The following is a 12,338-nucleotide window of genomic DNA, read 5'->3' as shown; positions in this document are numbered from 1 at the left end:
ACAAAACAAATCTTGTTGAGTCGCAGTGAACAAAAGTCTTGATGGAGAGAAAAGGAGAAAGAAATGTGAAGATTCCCACTAATTTCAGCTTTAAAGAGTGTGGACTCTGTGAGTCCCCAGCAATGAATTCATGCTGAAGTGTCTTTTTGTGTTCAAACTAGAAAATGTTCCTAAAAAGTTAAATACTAAAAAGTTTCCAGATGCATGCATTTCAAGGACATTTTTTACTCATTTTCACAGTGACCAAAATCCTTCATCTAATAAAGTAGCATTATTATGCATTTTCCATGCACATAGAGCCATTTCATACTCAGAATAGTTGAATTTACCTAATACTCCCCCTTTAAGAGGTAATATGCAACTCCAAAAAGCATGAAGAAACTGAAGCATGTACATTATAATTTTAACAAAAATGTATTTCATAATAACTTATTTATACTAACTTATGCATGTTCATTTTCAAAATGAATACACCTGGCTTTCATCTATATCTCTATGGTAGATCTTTGGAAATAAAAAAAAAGAAGTTATTTTCACTGTTTGTCTTTAAAAGTGAAGTAAGAAGGTTTAGACAGACTATGTCTGGAGAGCTGCAGGTAAACCTGTCCTCACTAAGTTGAAAGCATCTGCACTTACACAGCAAAAGCACTTTTTTTGTGAGCACTTACAGACAGGCGACAGTCGAGAGGTGCTTTGCGAAGAGGCGGTTTTTCAACTGGACTTGAGTTGTGTGAAACAGCCACCTCAGGCAAATATTACACTTTACTGCAGCAAGCCTTTCTAAGTGACTGTGACAGGCAAAAGAAAGGTTGCTATCACATTGATGTCTGCCTTGTTTAGACTTTCTGGGAACAGAAGATTTTTAGAGCTGAAATGGAAAAGTAGTTCTCTCTCTATTCAAAACCTCCTCCCTTCATGGTATGATTACTGTTTACTGAGTCATTTCAGGTTGATATAGTTGGATCAAATCATTAATTATATCAGTCTACATAAAATCTACCTTGGACAATTTCCCTGTCTATCTAGAATCTGAAACACACTTGTCCACATTTGTCAGAAATTGGCAAGAATTGATACACCTAAGTCCGAAATGCTAACTGTAGCCTGTAACTTACACTGGAATTGCATTTAAGTCCAAGTCAATTCTGACGTCTAGGTTTTCCTGACTAGAACTTGGTCTCTGAAGACTATTCAGACTTGAGCTCTCATAAACAATCTGTCTTATGTATGGAGCTAAAAGTGCAAGTGTACTTTTAGCTTCACTAAATGGTTGTTGTTCTCTCTAAATTGTTGAAGTGTATGCAGATAACTGATTACTATGGTAATGTTATGTGGGGCATTTATGGCTGCTGCTTAATGTTTCATGGCAGAAACATTGAAGGAGTTGATAGCTGATTTATACCTTTTTTATTTTTACTGAACAAGCATTTGCAGTCAAACTTAAACAGAATTGCAGATATTTTTTTCTGTTTAGGGTTGTGTTACATTTATTAGCCAATCAGGGGTGTTAATGATTCATTAAAAAAAAGCATGTTCTTGATGGCCACACATCAACTGTCAAGCTGAGTTCTGTATTAAATTACTTCATTTGGTTTAAAAACAAAATATCTTGTGGAAAACATATTTTACCTTTTGCAAGAAATTTAGCAACAAATCACTTAAAACAAGTATTCATGTATACCTTCTATTTTTCCCTTAAACATAGTTTTCATATTACATTTTTAGTTAAAAAAATCACTGATCATTTATTTTTAAAATAATTCATAGCAGTTAAAGGTTAATGGTAGATTATTTTTATATACAAAGTACAGCTGTGCAGTGCTGTAGGCAGACTACATGATTTGCATTGAGTGTGGGAATATTCTGGTGATTATAGACTTGAGACTTGATGTGAAAAAGTGACTTATGAAAATGTCTAAGCATCTGAAAATCAACCATATCATTATAAACTCAGATTCACTTTTGCCACCGACACTTACCATAGTGTTTAAATCAGAAGAAATACAGCTGTTTTTTAAAGATGCAGTACACAATTTTATTTAATAACTTTCTGACCTAAAGGTCTTCATTACAAGAGTCGGCTGCCTCTTGTGGTGCACGTTAATGAGCTTTTTATGTGACTTATGTAAAAGGAGATGTGTGATTAAAAGAAACCAGCTGGTCTTTCCTTGTTTTTTATTTCTTTTCATCTTAAAATTTGTCTTCCTGTAGACTGCATATAGTCTCATTTGTTCATAAAATGTGTGTGCTCTCAAAGACCATTTCTCCCTTTCCGTGTCATGGTTTGCACCAGTATTGTTGCTGAAGCAGAGGAACATAAGCCTCATGCCCCAACTAGATAAGGGGGTCTGTGGTTCCCATGGAAACAAAGCTGCAGAATTAATGAATTGGAAACCACCAGGGTTCGTCAACCCTTTGATATAAATACCCAGCATACTATTTTATAATATTGTATGCATCTATATAAATGCTTGCATATATGTATTTTAGCCCATGTAGGACACATGCAGTACCTTTAGAAATGACTGTCTACCTTTTGTTTCTGATTCATAATAAGATTTAAACCCATATCAAGAAGACATTTAATTTCAAATCTTTTACTTTGTAGTCATGCATTTAAGGCATTGCTACACAACAAGCAAGTAAACAAAAGAAACTGACATATCTTTAGCCTTTGAAAAAAAAAAATTGTATGTTCCTGTGGATGAGTACATACACTTCTGTGAGCAGAGATTACATTTACAGAAAGTGGAGATTCCAGCTTCATTTATCTGAATAGTGCAACATTTTTAAATTTGAATGTGGATGACCAGCACTTCACTGTTTTCACTTCACTCACACTTCCCACTCCGTCATTTGTTGCTCAAGTTTGCTACAGTTGCTAATTTTGGCACACAAATACTAGTTCATTATATTATGGGAAATCAGGAAAAACAACCTAGGAGAGAAAGCGCTCTCATTACAGGCTTACATCCTGCAGTCTTACGTTTGGCATAATGTATAAAAAAAAAAATCCTGAGACAATTTTTCATGTCTGTAAATGAGAACCAAAAAATTTTTAATTTAATTCTTATAACCCTCCCGTCTTTTCTCATTTGTGTTAGTTCGTGGCTCAGCCAAACTGTCAGCAGCTCCTGGCCTCGAGGTGGTATGATGAGTTTCCCGGGTGGAGGCGGCGCCACTGGGCAGGAAAATTCATCACCTGTGTCTTTATTGGCCTCCTCTATCCTGTTTTTGCCCTTTGTTACCTCATCGCACCCAAGAGTCGCTATGGCCTCTTCATCCGCAAGCCCTTCATCAAGTTTATCTGCCACACTGCATCGTACCTGACCTTTCTGTTCCTGCTGCTGCTTGCCTCCCAGCATATTGTCACTACAGAACAAGACAGGCAGGACCGACAGGGCCCTCCGCCAACCACTGTAGAGTGGATGATACTACCCTGGGTGCTGGGTGAGTATTGTATAGACCAGTGGTTCTTAACCTGGGTTCGATCGAACCCCAGGGCTTCGGTGAGTTGGTCTCAGGGGTTCGGCGGAACCCCTATTTTGTCAATTTTATGTCTTTTCCTAGGATTTATTTGGGCTTCTGTCGCGGAAGTAAAGACACTCTTGTGTAAAGTCGTGATGACGCGCCCCACTTTGCCATCACTTGCTGCAGAGGATCACGTTACATTGCTTAGCCAATCAGAGCTGCGGAGGAGCCCTGATTGAAGGAGCTCCTCTCAGCATGGATTTGAACTTGTGTCTTTAATTACGTCAGCAAGACTCAGTTTTTACCAAATTCTATAGTCTAAATCTGCTCCTTAGTTGCATCTTTTCGAGGTTGCTACTGCCTCTAGTGGCGTGGGGGTGGTAACGCAACTAATATAATTACATTACTAAATCAGAATACCGCAAAGTATTCTTTGTGTTGGGGGGAAGGGGGGGGGGGAGTGGAGGAGGAGGAATGAGAAAGGTTCAGTGAATGCGCATATGAAACTGGGGGGTTCGGTACCTCAAAAAAGGTTAAGTGTCAGGATGTGATGTGGTGGTAGGTGAGGAGATGACGCTTAGGCCCAGGTTGTGACGGAAAATGATGAATTTAATGACAAAGAACAGGGAACAAGGAACAACAGGGAAACAGCACGAGGAAAAACTGGCAGCACGGAGACAGGTGACATCAATCGACATTCAATTGACAAGGACCCGACGAAGAACACAGACAACAGGGGAGACTAAATACACACGGGGCAATCACGGGAACGAGACACACCTGGGAGACAATCAACGGGGAAAGACGCAGAGACAGGACTAACAGGGAACAGGATCACACAGAAACTAGAAAATAAACACATAGAAACACGGATCATGACAGTACCCCCTCCTCAAGGGGCGACTACCAGGCGCCCAACAGAAAAAGTCCAACGAAAAAAACAAAAAACAACCCAACAGGGTGGGCGGAGGGGCGACGGCAGGAGGGCCAGAGTCCAGAAAACAAAACCAGATCCCAACAGGGTGGGCGGAGGGGCGACGGTAGGAGGGCCAGAGTCCAGAAAACAAAACCCAGGTCCAAACAGGAATCCAAACACAAAAAACCCTTCCGGGGGCCGTCCACGGCACAGGAGGTAGACCTCTCGTGGGAGGTCCGGCGGGCGGCGACGCAGGAGGCGGAGCTTGAGCCGCGGTGGGCGGCGACGCAGGAGGCGGAGCTTGAGCCGCGGTGGGCGGCGACGCAGGAGGCGGAGCTTGAGCCGCGGTGGGCGGCGACGCAGGAGGCGGAGCTTGAGCCGCGGTGGGCGGCGACGCAGGAGGCGGAGCTTGAGCCGCGGTGGGCCGGTCGGAGCGCCGGCTGCTGCAGGCGCTGGAGACTGGGGTTCGGGCGGAGCAGAGGCCGTGGGCTCGGGCGGAGCATAGGCCGTGGGCTCGGGCGGAGCATAGGCCGTGGGCTCGGGCGGAGCATAGGCCGTGGGCTCGGGCGGAGCAGAGGCCGTGGGCTCGGGCGGAGCAGAGGCCGTGGGCTCGGGCGGAGCAGAGGCCGGGGAGCCGGCAGGACGGCCGGGCGGAGTCTCCGGCGGAGCGCCGGGGAGCTGCGCACCGGCAGCGGACTCGGGGAGCTCAGGCGGAGCGCCGGCTGCTGCGGGCGCTGGGAGCTCGGGCGGAGCAGAGGCCGGGGAACCGGCAGGACGGCCGGCTGGAGTCTCAGGGGGAGCACCGGGGAGCTGCGCACCGGCAGCGGACTCGGAGAGCTCTGGCGGAGCGCCGGCTGCTGCGGGCGCTGGGAGCTCTGGCGGAGCGCCGGCTGCTGCGGGCGCTGGGAGCTCGGGCGGAGGGACACTAGGGGACTCTGGAGGGACACTAGGGGACTCTGGAGGGACACCAGGGGACTCTGGAGGGACACCAGGGGACTCTGGAGGGACACCAGGGGACTCTGGAGGGACACTAGGGGACTCTGGAGGGACACTAGGGGACTCTGGAGGGACGGGCGGCTGCTCGTCAGCAGCTACCGCAGGAAGCTGCTCATCAGCAGCGACCGCAGGAAGCTCGGGGAGCTGCACGCCGGCAGCGGGTGCAGGAAGCTCGGGGAGCTGCACGCCGGCAGCGGGCGCAGGAAGCTCGGGGAGCTGCACGCCGGCAGCGGGCGCAGGAAGCTCGGGGAGCTGCACGCCGGCAGCGGGCGCAGGAAGCTCGGGGAGCTGCACGCCGGCAGCGGGCGCAGGAAGCTCGGGGAGCTGCACGCCGGCAGCGGGTGCAGGAAGCTCGGGTGGCTGCACGCCGGCAGCGGGCGCTGGAAACCTCGGAGGCCGATGGCGGCGACGACGTCGATGCTCCGGGACCGGGACCTCCGGTGGCCCAGAGCGATGGTGACGCCAGCGCCCAGTGGCCGGGACCTCCGGCGGCTCAGAGCGCTGGTGATTCCAGCGCCCAGGGGCCGGGACCTCCAGCGGTTTAGGGCGCTCGTGGCGACGTGGTCCCACACCTGGGGGGCAGTACGCCATACGTGCTCCCCACCAGGGACTCAGCTTGTCGTCGCGTTGGTGACTTGGGTGCCTTGGGACCGGGACCTCCGGCGGCTCAGAGCGCTGGTGATTCCAGCGCCCAGGGGCCGGGACCTCCAGCGGTTTAGGGCGCTCGTGGCGACGTGGTCCCACACCTGGGGGGCAGTATGCCATAGCTTCCTCACCGTTCGTTTGGTCGGGTCCTTCTGTCAGGATGTGATGTGGTGGTAGGTGAGGAGATGACGCTTAGGCCCAGGTTGTGACGGAAAATGATGAATTTAATGACAAAGAACAGGGAACAAGGAACAACAGGGAAACAGCACGAGGAAAAACTGGCAGCACGGAGACAGGTGACATCAATCGACATTCAATTGACAAGGACCCGACGAAGAACACAGACAACAGGGGAGACTAAATACACACGGGGCAATCACGGGAACGAGACACACCTGGGAGACAATCAACGGGGAAAGACGCAGAGACAGGACTAACAGGGAACAGGATCACACAGAAACTAGAAAATAAACACATAGAAACACGGATCATGACATTAAGAACCACTGGTATAGAATAATCACCTTGTGAATAAGCACTGTGACACTGAAACAACTTAGTGCCCTTTGAACTAATTTTTAGGACTTTACGAAAACTAATTTCAGTGACTTTGATTGTGGAAGCAGCTATCACTCCAATTATGGTTCCATGTCTTCTGGGTCTTTGTTTTGGCCTATTCTTCCTCACAAAATAGCTCAGCCACTGACAGATTGGATGGAGACCATTTCTGACCATCAATTTTCTGGTCTGGCCACAGACTCCCAATGCTGTTTTCAGGGTGAAAACACTACTGAGGGCCAGTTATCCCCAACAAAAAGCATTTTATGAATTGGCCATAAAGTTACATTTTAATCTTTGGACTTTGACATGTTGAGGGAGATAGATGGCCCATTTGAATTGGCTGTGTTGGAGCAGAGATGCATCTAAAACTGGCATGAAACTGACCTTGGAGGACTGGAGCTGGACACCCATGATTTAAAGAAATCAGAGTGGGGTTGAATACAAATTGACATAATACTTTGCAAGTTCTTTTCTTAAAAAAAACTTCCTCTTTAACCAAATTCAAATTGATTCAACACATAAAACTACAACACATTTTCTTCAAGTTTTAGGTTGTAATGTGGTAAGATGATAAAAACTAAAGGGATATGAATACTTTTGTGAAGCAACGTATCAGACATTTTGTCAATTTTATGTCTTTTCCTAGGATTTATTTGGGCAGAGATCAAGCAAATGTGGGATGGTGGTTTCCAGGACTACGTCCATGACTGGTGGAACCTGATGGACTTTGTCATGAACTCTCTTTACCTGGCTACTATATCCCTCAAGATTGTAGCCTACACCAAGGTAATGATTTGTCTATGACTGGCAGTAGAACGGTGAGGGTGTGTTATCTTTGTGCTTCACTTCATATTGCATTCTTTCTTCTTCCCTATTTAGTACAGTGGTACTAAACCCAGGAACCAGTGGGAAATGTGGCACCCCACTTTAGTAGCTGAGGCAGTGTTTGCCATTGCAAACATATTCAGTTCCCTGCGCCTCATCTCCCTCTTCACCGCTAATTCCCATCTGGGGCCTCTGCAGATCTCACTCGGCCGAATGCTGCTGGATATTCTGAAGTTCCTTTTTATTTACTGTCTGGTAAACTCAACAAATGCTTCCAGATAAACAGGAGGTCTGCAGTAGATGTGGACAGAACATTTGACATGTGCTCTCTCTTCAGGTTCTTCTGGCCTTCGCTAACGGGCTTAACCAGCTGTACTTTTACTATGAGACAAAAGCTTCAGAAGAGAAAGGAAAATGCAAGGGGATCCGCTGTGTAGAGCAGAACAATGCTTTCTCCACGTGAGTTACTGCATGTGTGAGGCTGTGAAAAAAACTGTTATAGAAAATGCCTTTTTCTTGTGTAAACTGTTACTGAGATGAAAATATGGGAAAGGCTTTCTGTTGCTAAGAGAAAATACTTCTGCTTAAGTTATTAAATTATTTCTTAAAAATGACTGCACTATGTACTACCTGTTACAGCATGTTATGGCCCCAAAGTTCAAAGTGGACACATACCAACAAAAAGTCATTTGACTGAGCATGTTCATGTTAGTGATCAAAGTCCAGACCTAAATCAATATGAAAAGCAGTGATGGGTCTTCAAAATTGATGATCACAGATTCTTTCCATCTATTCTCCTTGAACAACAAGCTATTTTGTTGATTGAGCATTTCCAAATCTCTTACAGGTTGTTTGAGACCCTACAATCCCTTTTCTGGTCTATCTTTGGACTAATCAGCCTCTACGTAACCAACGTGGATCCAGACCACCAGTTTACAGAATTTGTTGGCGCTACCATGTTTGGGACGTACAACATCATTTCCCTGGTGGTTCTCCTCAACATGCTGATAGCCATGATGAATAACTCTTACCAGCACATTGCTGTGAGTACATGACATGATGCATGTAAAAGAAAAATATCACAATTCTCACCCCAGTATATGTTTTTTGTTTTTTTTAAATATACTTAAATCTGATTGTAGGACCATGCAGACATTGAGTGGAAGTTTGCAAGAACAAAGTTGTGGATGAGTTACTTTGAGGAGGGCGCCACGGTTCCCACCCCTTTCAACATTATTCCGAGCCCCAAAACATTCTGGTACCTCGTGTGTTGGATCAAGAGACAAGTGTGCAAGAGGACTCGGTCCAAGAGAACCGAAAGCTTTGGAACTCTTGGAGTAAGTTGGTATGCCGGACATGATGGCATCCTTTCACCATCAAATAACCTACACTTGTCAATACATGTTTATGTCAAGATGATTGTTGTTAAAAATTCTTTGTGAAGAAAACACAGTTTAGGTCTTTGAAACCAGGATTTGTCTCTACACACCTTTGCTACATATCCAATCCCAACACCCCACCGCCCCATACTTCTTCTGGAAGATTAATGTGAATAATAAAGAACATTTACAATTAACAATGAAAAAAAACAACAAGATGTTGAAGAAAAATTAGTAAGATGCCTTTCACTTCTTCCATTGCCTTTTCTCCTTTGCAGGTAAAATTAGGTTTAATGTTATAATATTTTGTTGCATCACCATTTTAATGCAGTCACACCGAGACATCTTGTAAAGTTAAAGAAGTACTCATTTAAAACTGTAATGTTATGAGGACTATCCAGATTAGATTTATTTGCTTTTCCTTTACTTTTTCTTATTGAACATGAAATAAATGTCTCTGATGTCCATGTAGAGACGGGCTGCGGAAAACGTGAGGATAAACCATCAATATCAGGTAAAAACAATATCTCTTAAGTCAAGCTGAATATCGTGACTTGCAGGGTTGTTTGAGTGCATTCAGGAAACTTGTTCTGCCCCTTAGCGTCCTTTCTGCACATCCGATTTCAATCTGAGCACACACTGTCACATTCAGCAGGACTGGCAATTACAGCCAGCAGGTTATTTATCATCATTCTCTGCCAAGGATCTCCTATTTGCCCACATCCGCAGGGGGTCGTGACAGCATCTGCATAGAAAATGTTGCTATGGATAGATTTTACTTTCTGTGTATAACTTTTCCTCTCTCGCATTTTGATGAAGCATGTTCCTCTTGTTTTAGGAGGTATTGAGGAACCTGGTAAAACGTTATGTGGCTGCAATGATCAGAGATGCTAAGACAGAGGAGGGCCTGACTGAAGACAACTTCAAGGTATGATCAGGTCCCACTGATTATAAATAACCATAAGCAGTTATTTTCAGTATTTCTATCTATAGCAGATCAAACGTTTTCCATCCCTGGTAGAGTCAAATCTACTTAGATAAATTGCTTGTCAGACTGAGAGTGGTAATTTATGGCATATTTTGCAGGCAATTGTTTACCTGACACACAGCAGTACTATTTTGGTTCTCTCTGACAAATCTACTGTTGCTCCGTCACATCATTTGTTTTTGTTATGACCTAATTAGCAATAAAGGCATAGCAACTGCGTAATCTCCTGATCTATCTGCAAGAGATAGCCACATATGTGGCTAACATATATGCACAAATATTTACAGGAAGCACTTAGTGCTTAGACTGGACTGAATTAGAACAAAATTAGCGATTTGTTTGAAGGCCGGACAGATTTCTCTGAAATATATATCTTTTATTTTTTTTAAACAATTTTTGTAAAGTCATGATTGCCAATAGTTGCCTTACCTATTGTGGAAAGATGTTGCTGTGAGATTGTTGAAGTAAATAAATCATTGGAGGAAAGGAAATTAACAAGCTAATGAGACATTCACTGTATCAATCTGCCTCATCAGCGATTGTAATATAAGGAGGATAATCATAAAGACAGTCACTGGTCCTGGTTAGCAGGGGGATATACCATCTTCAATACTGTCACACCACCACTTACGTTTGTCTGACAGCATTGTATGAGCAAGAGGACGTTTGTTTTTAAAAAGGAATTTTGATTAACTAAAACAAATATCTTCTATATGTGGCAATCTGTGTGTCTTATGATTAGTTTTTTGTTTAAATATCTGGCTTATTTTTATAAACAAAAAAAAAGATCATTGATATCTAGGTATCTAGATCATTAGTATTAAGGGTGATGTCAGGGGGTTCTTTGAAACTCTTTTTAAAATAATATTTCCCAAGACAGTTTTCTATAACCACTGTAACAAATAATTAAAGACATGCATTAGTTATTTCAGAGCGACTTTTTCTTTGCTCTCTCAGGAGCTGAAACAAGATATTTCCAGCTTCCGTTACGAGGTGATGGGCATGATGAAGACGGGAAAGCCTGCTCTACAGGGCGCGATGGCCAGTTCCAGTTCAGTGGAATCCAGTCTTGCCTATCCAAATTCCTCACTCAAAATTTCCCCTGGCCTTCCGGCCAGCCAGGCAAAGAGCAAGCTCAACCGATTCAAGATCACTGCATCCATCCTCAAACAAGCCAGCTCCCTTGCTTCACCCAGGCCTCCTGAAGCATCCAACGGTCTTCCTAATGGACTCTTGGCGTCAGATGAGGGTTGCAGTGAACCGTCGAGCCAGTGGAGAAACTGCTCCAAAGATATTAGTGACTTTAGTTTGTTTCAAAAACGCCACTGGAGTGGTAAAGAAGTCCCATCAGGGTCAGGCGAGGTTCTGAGAGAGATGTACTCTCTGTCAGAGGAGGCAGGAGAGTCAGGGGGTTCAGCCACAGAAGAGGAGAGTAAGGAGGTTACAGCCAAGGCTGAAGGAGAACTGCTGGTGAATAAATCGGACAAAGAGTTTCCAGAGAATAAAGAAGAGCTAAGCATTAACAGAAGCCTTGAATGTGAAGATAAACAACCTGAAGAAGAGAGAAAAAAATCTAGCTCCACAAGAAAGGAACCATGATATATGAAGATGCATGAAGTGCCTTGCAAAAACATTCCTGTCCTTTAAAATTATTTCATGTTGCAGTCACAAACCAACACCCACCAATCATGAAGTGATGAGCACTTGTATTTAGGTTCCTTTTTCTCTAATACCCCTAAATAAATTTGAGTGGAAATGGCTGTCTTCAGACATCAGCATGGTGATATTTAGAGAACTAGCTGAGATGAGATGAGAAGATCCACAGACCAGGTGGGAGAATAATTTGGCAGGATAGCTATTTGTCATGCACTTTACAAATCTGGCCTTTAAGAAAAAACAACAGGAATAAAACCATTGTTGAGAGAAAGTAATAAAAACTCCTACGTATTTAAGGTTTTGTAACAAGTCATGCAGGGGACCCAGTAAACATGTGAAAGTTTCTTTGGCCAGAATAAATCAAAACTGGACATACATCACTGGTTTTTATCATTGTTGTGGTATACCATCTAACAGAAATAGATGTTTGTGGTTGCAACATAAAATGTTAATAAATATCAGGGAGTATGAATATTTTTGCAAGACACTTGTCAGAACTACAGGCCAGATTGTTCTGAAGACAAAATGACTGACAATCAGGACAGGTTTCAGGACAGCAATGTTTGCCCTGACTTTTACAGAGTACGTTCTCCAGCTGTTGTTAAACTAATGATTAGTTTGATTGTTGGAGATTTGGAACAGCTTTTAGATGAAGTGATTTAGATCAGCAGAGGAAATGCAGCAAAGGTGACCGAGGATTAACATGCCGATATGATCGTTTCATCTTATCTCTTCCTCAAAGATGATCGAAAAATAATTATTCCCCCAAAACACACTATTCCCTTTTAATCCTTCTTTATTTTCCTTATCCTTATCAGAAATGTGTATTTTGTTCAAACTATCCTGTTAGCCTTCTCCTTAAACAATCTCTCTACCTCTTTTCCTTTTATCTCTACACCAC

General features: G+C 44.0%; 1 protein-coding gene across 2 annotated transcripts in view; it reads left to right on the top strand.

The window, feature by feature from the left end:
* The window catches only part of LOC103475553 (short transient receptor potential channel 4), a 33,543-nt gene that overhangs the window by 20,784 nt on the left and 421 nt on the right, over nt 1-12,338 (top strand). For both annotated transcript variants that reach the window (XM_008427276.3, XM_081615604.1), the window contains 9 exons: nt 3,105-3,450; nt 7,236-7,375; nt 7,469-7,669; nt 7,752-7,873; nt 8,262-8,457; nt 8,557-8,751; nt 9,266-9,307; nt 9,632-9,721; nt 10,739-12,338. The exon at nt 10,739-12,338 is cut by the window's right edge and continues 421 nt beyond it. In XM_008427276.3, coding sequence (XP_008425498.2) covers nt 3,105-3,450; nt 7,236-7,375; nt 7,469-7,669; nt 7,752-7,873; nt 8,262-8,457; nt 8,557-8,751; nt 9,266-9,307; nt 9,632-9,721; nt 10,739-11,380 — 1,974 coding nt within the window. In that variant the 3' untranslated portion in view covers nt 11,381-12,338. The remainder of the gene's footprint in view (nt 1-3,104; nt 3,451-7,235; nt 7,376-7,468; nt 7,670-7,751; nt 7,874-8,261; nt 8,458-8,556; nt 8,752-9,265; nt 9,308-9,631; nt 9,722-10,738) is intronic.

Source organism: Poecilia reticulata, chromosome 14 (assembly GCF_904066995.2).
Source record: "Poecilia reticulata chromosome 14, P_reticulata-male-v2, whole genome shotgun sequence".
NCBI classification, from domain to species: Eukaryota; Metazoa; Chordata; class Actinopteri; order Cyprinodontiformes; family Poeciliidae; genus Poecilia; species Poecilia reticulata.
Note: the sequence above shows the minus strand (reverse complement) of the source record. Positions and strands in the feature narration are given on the sequence as shown.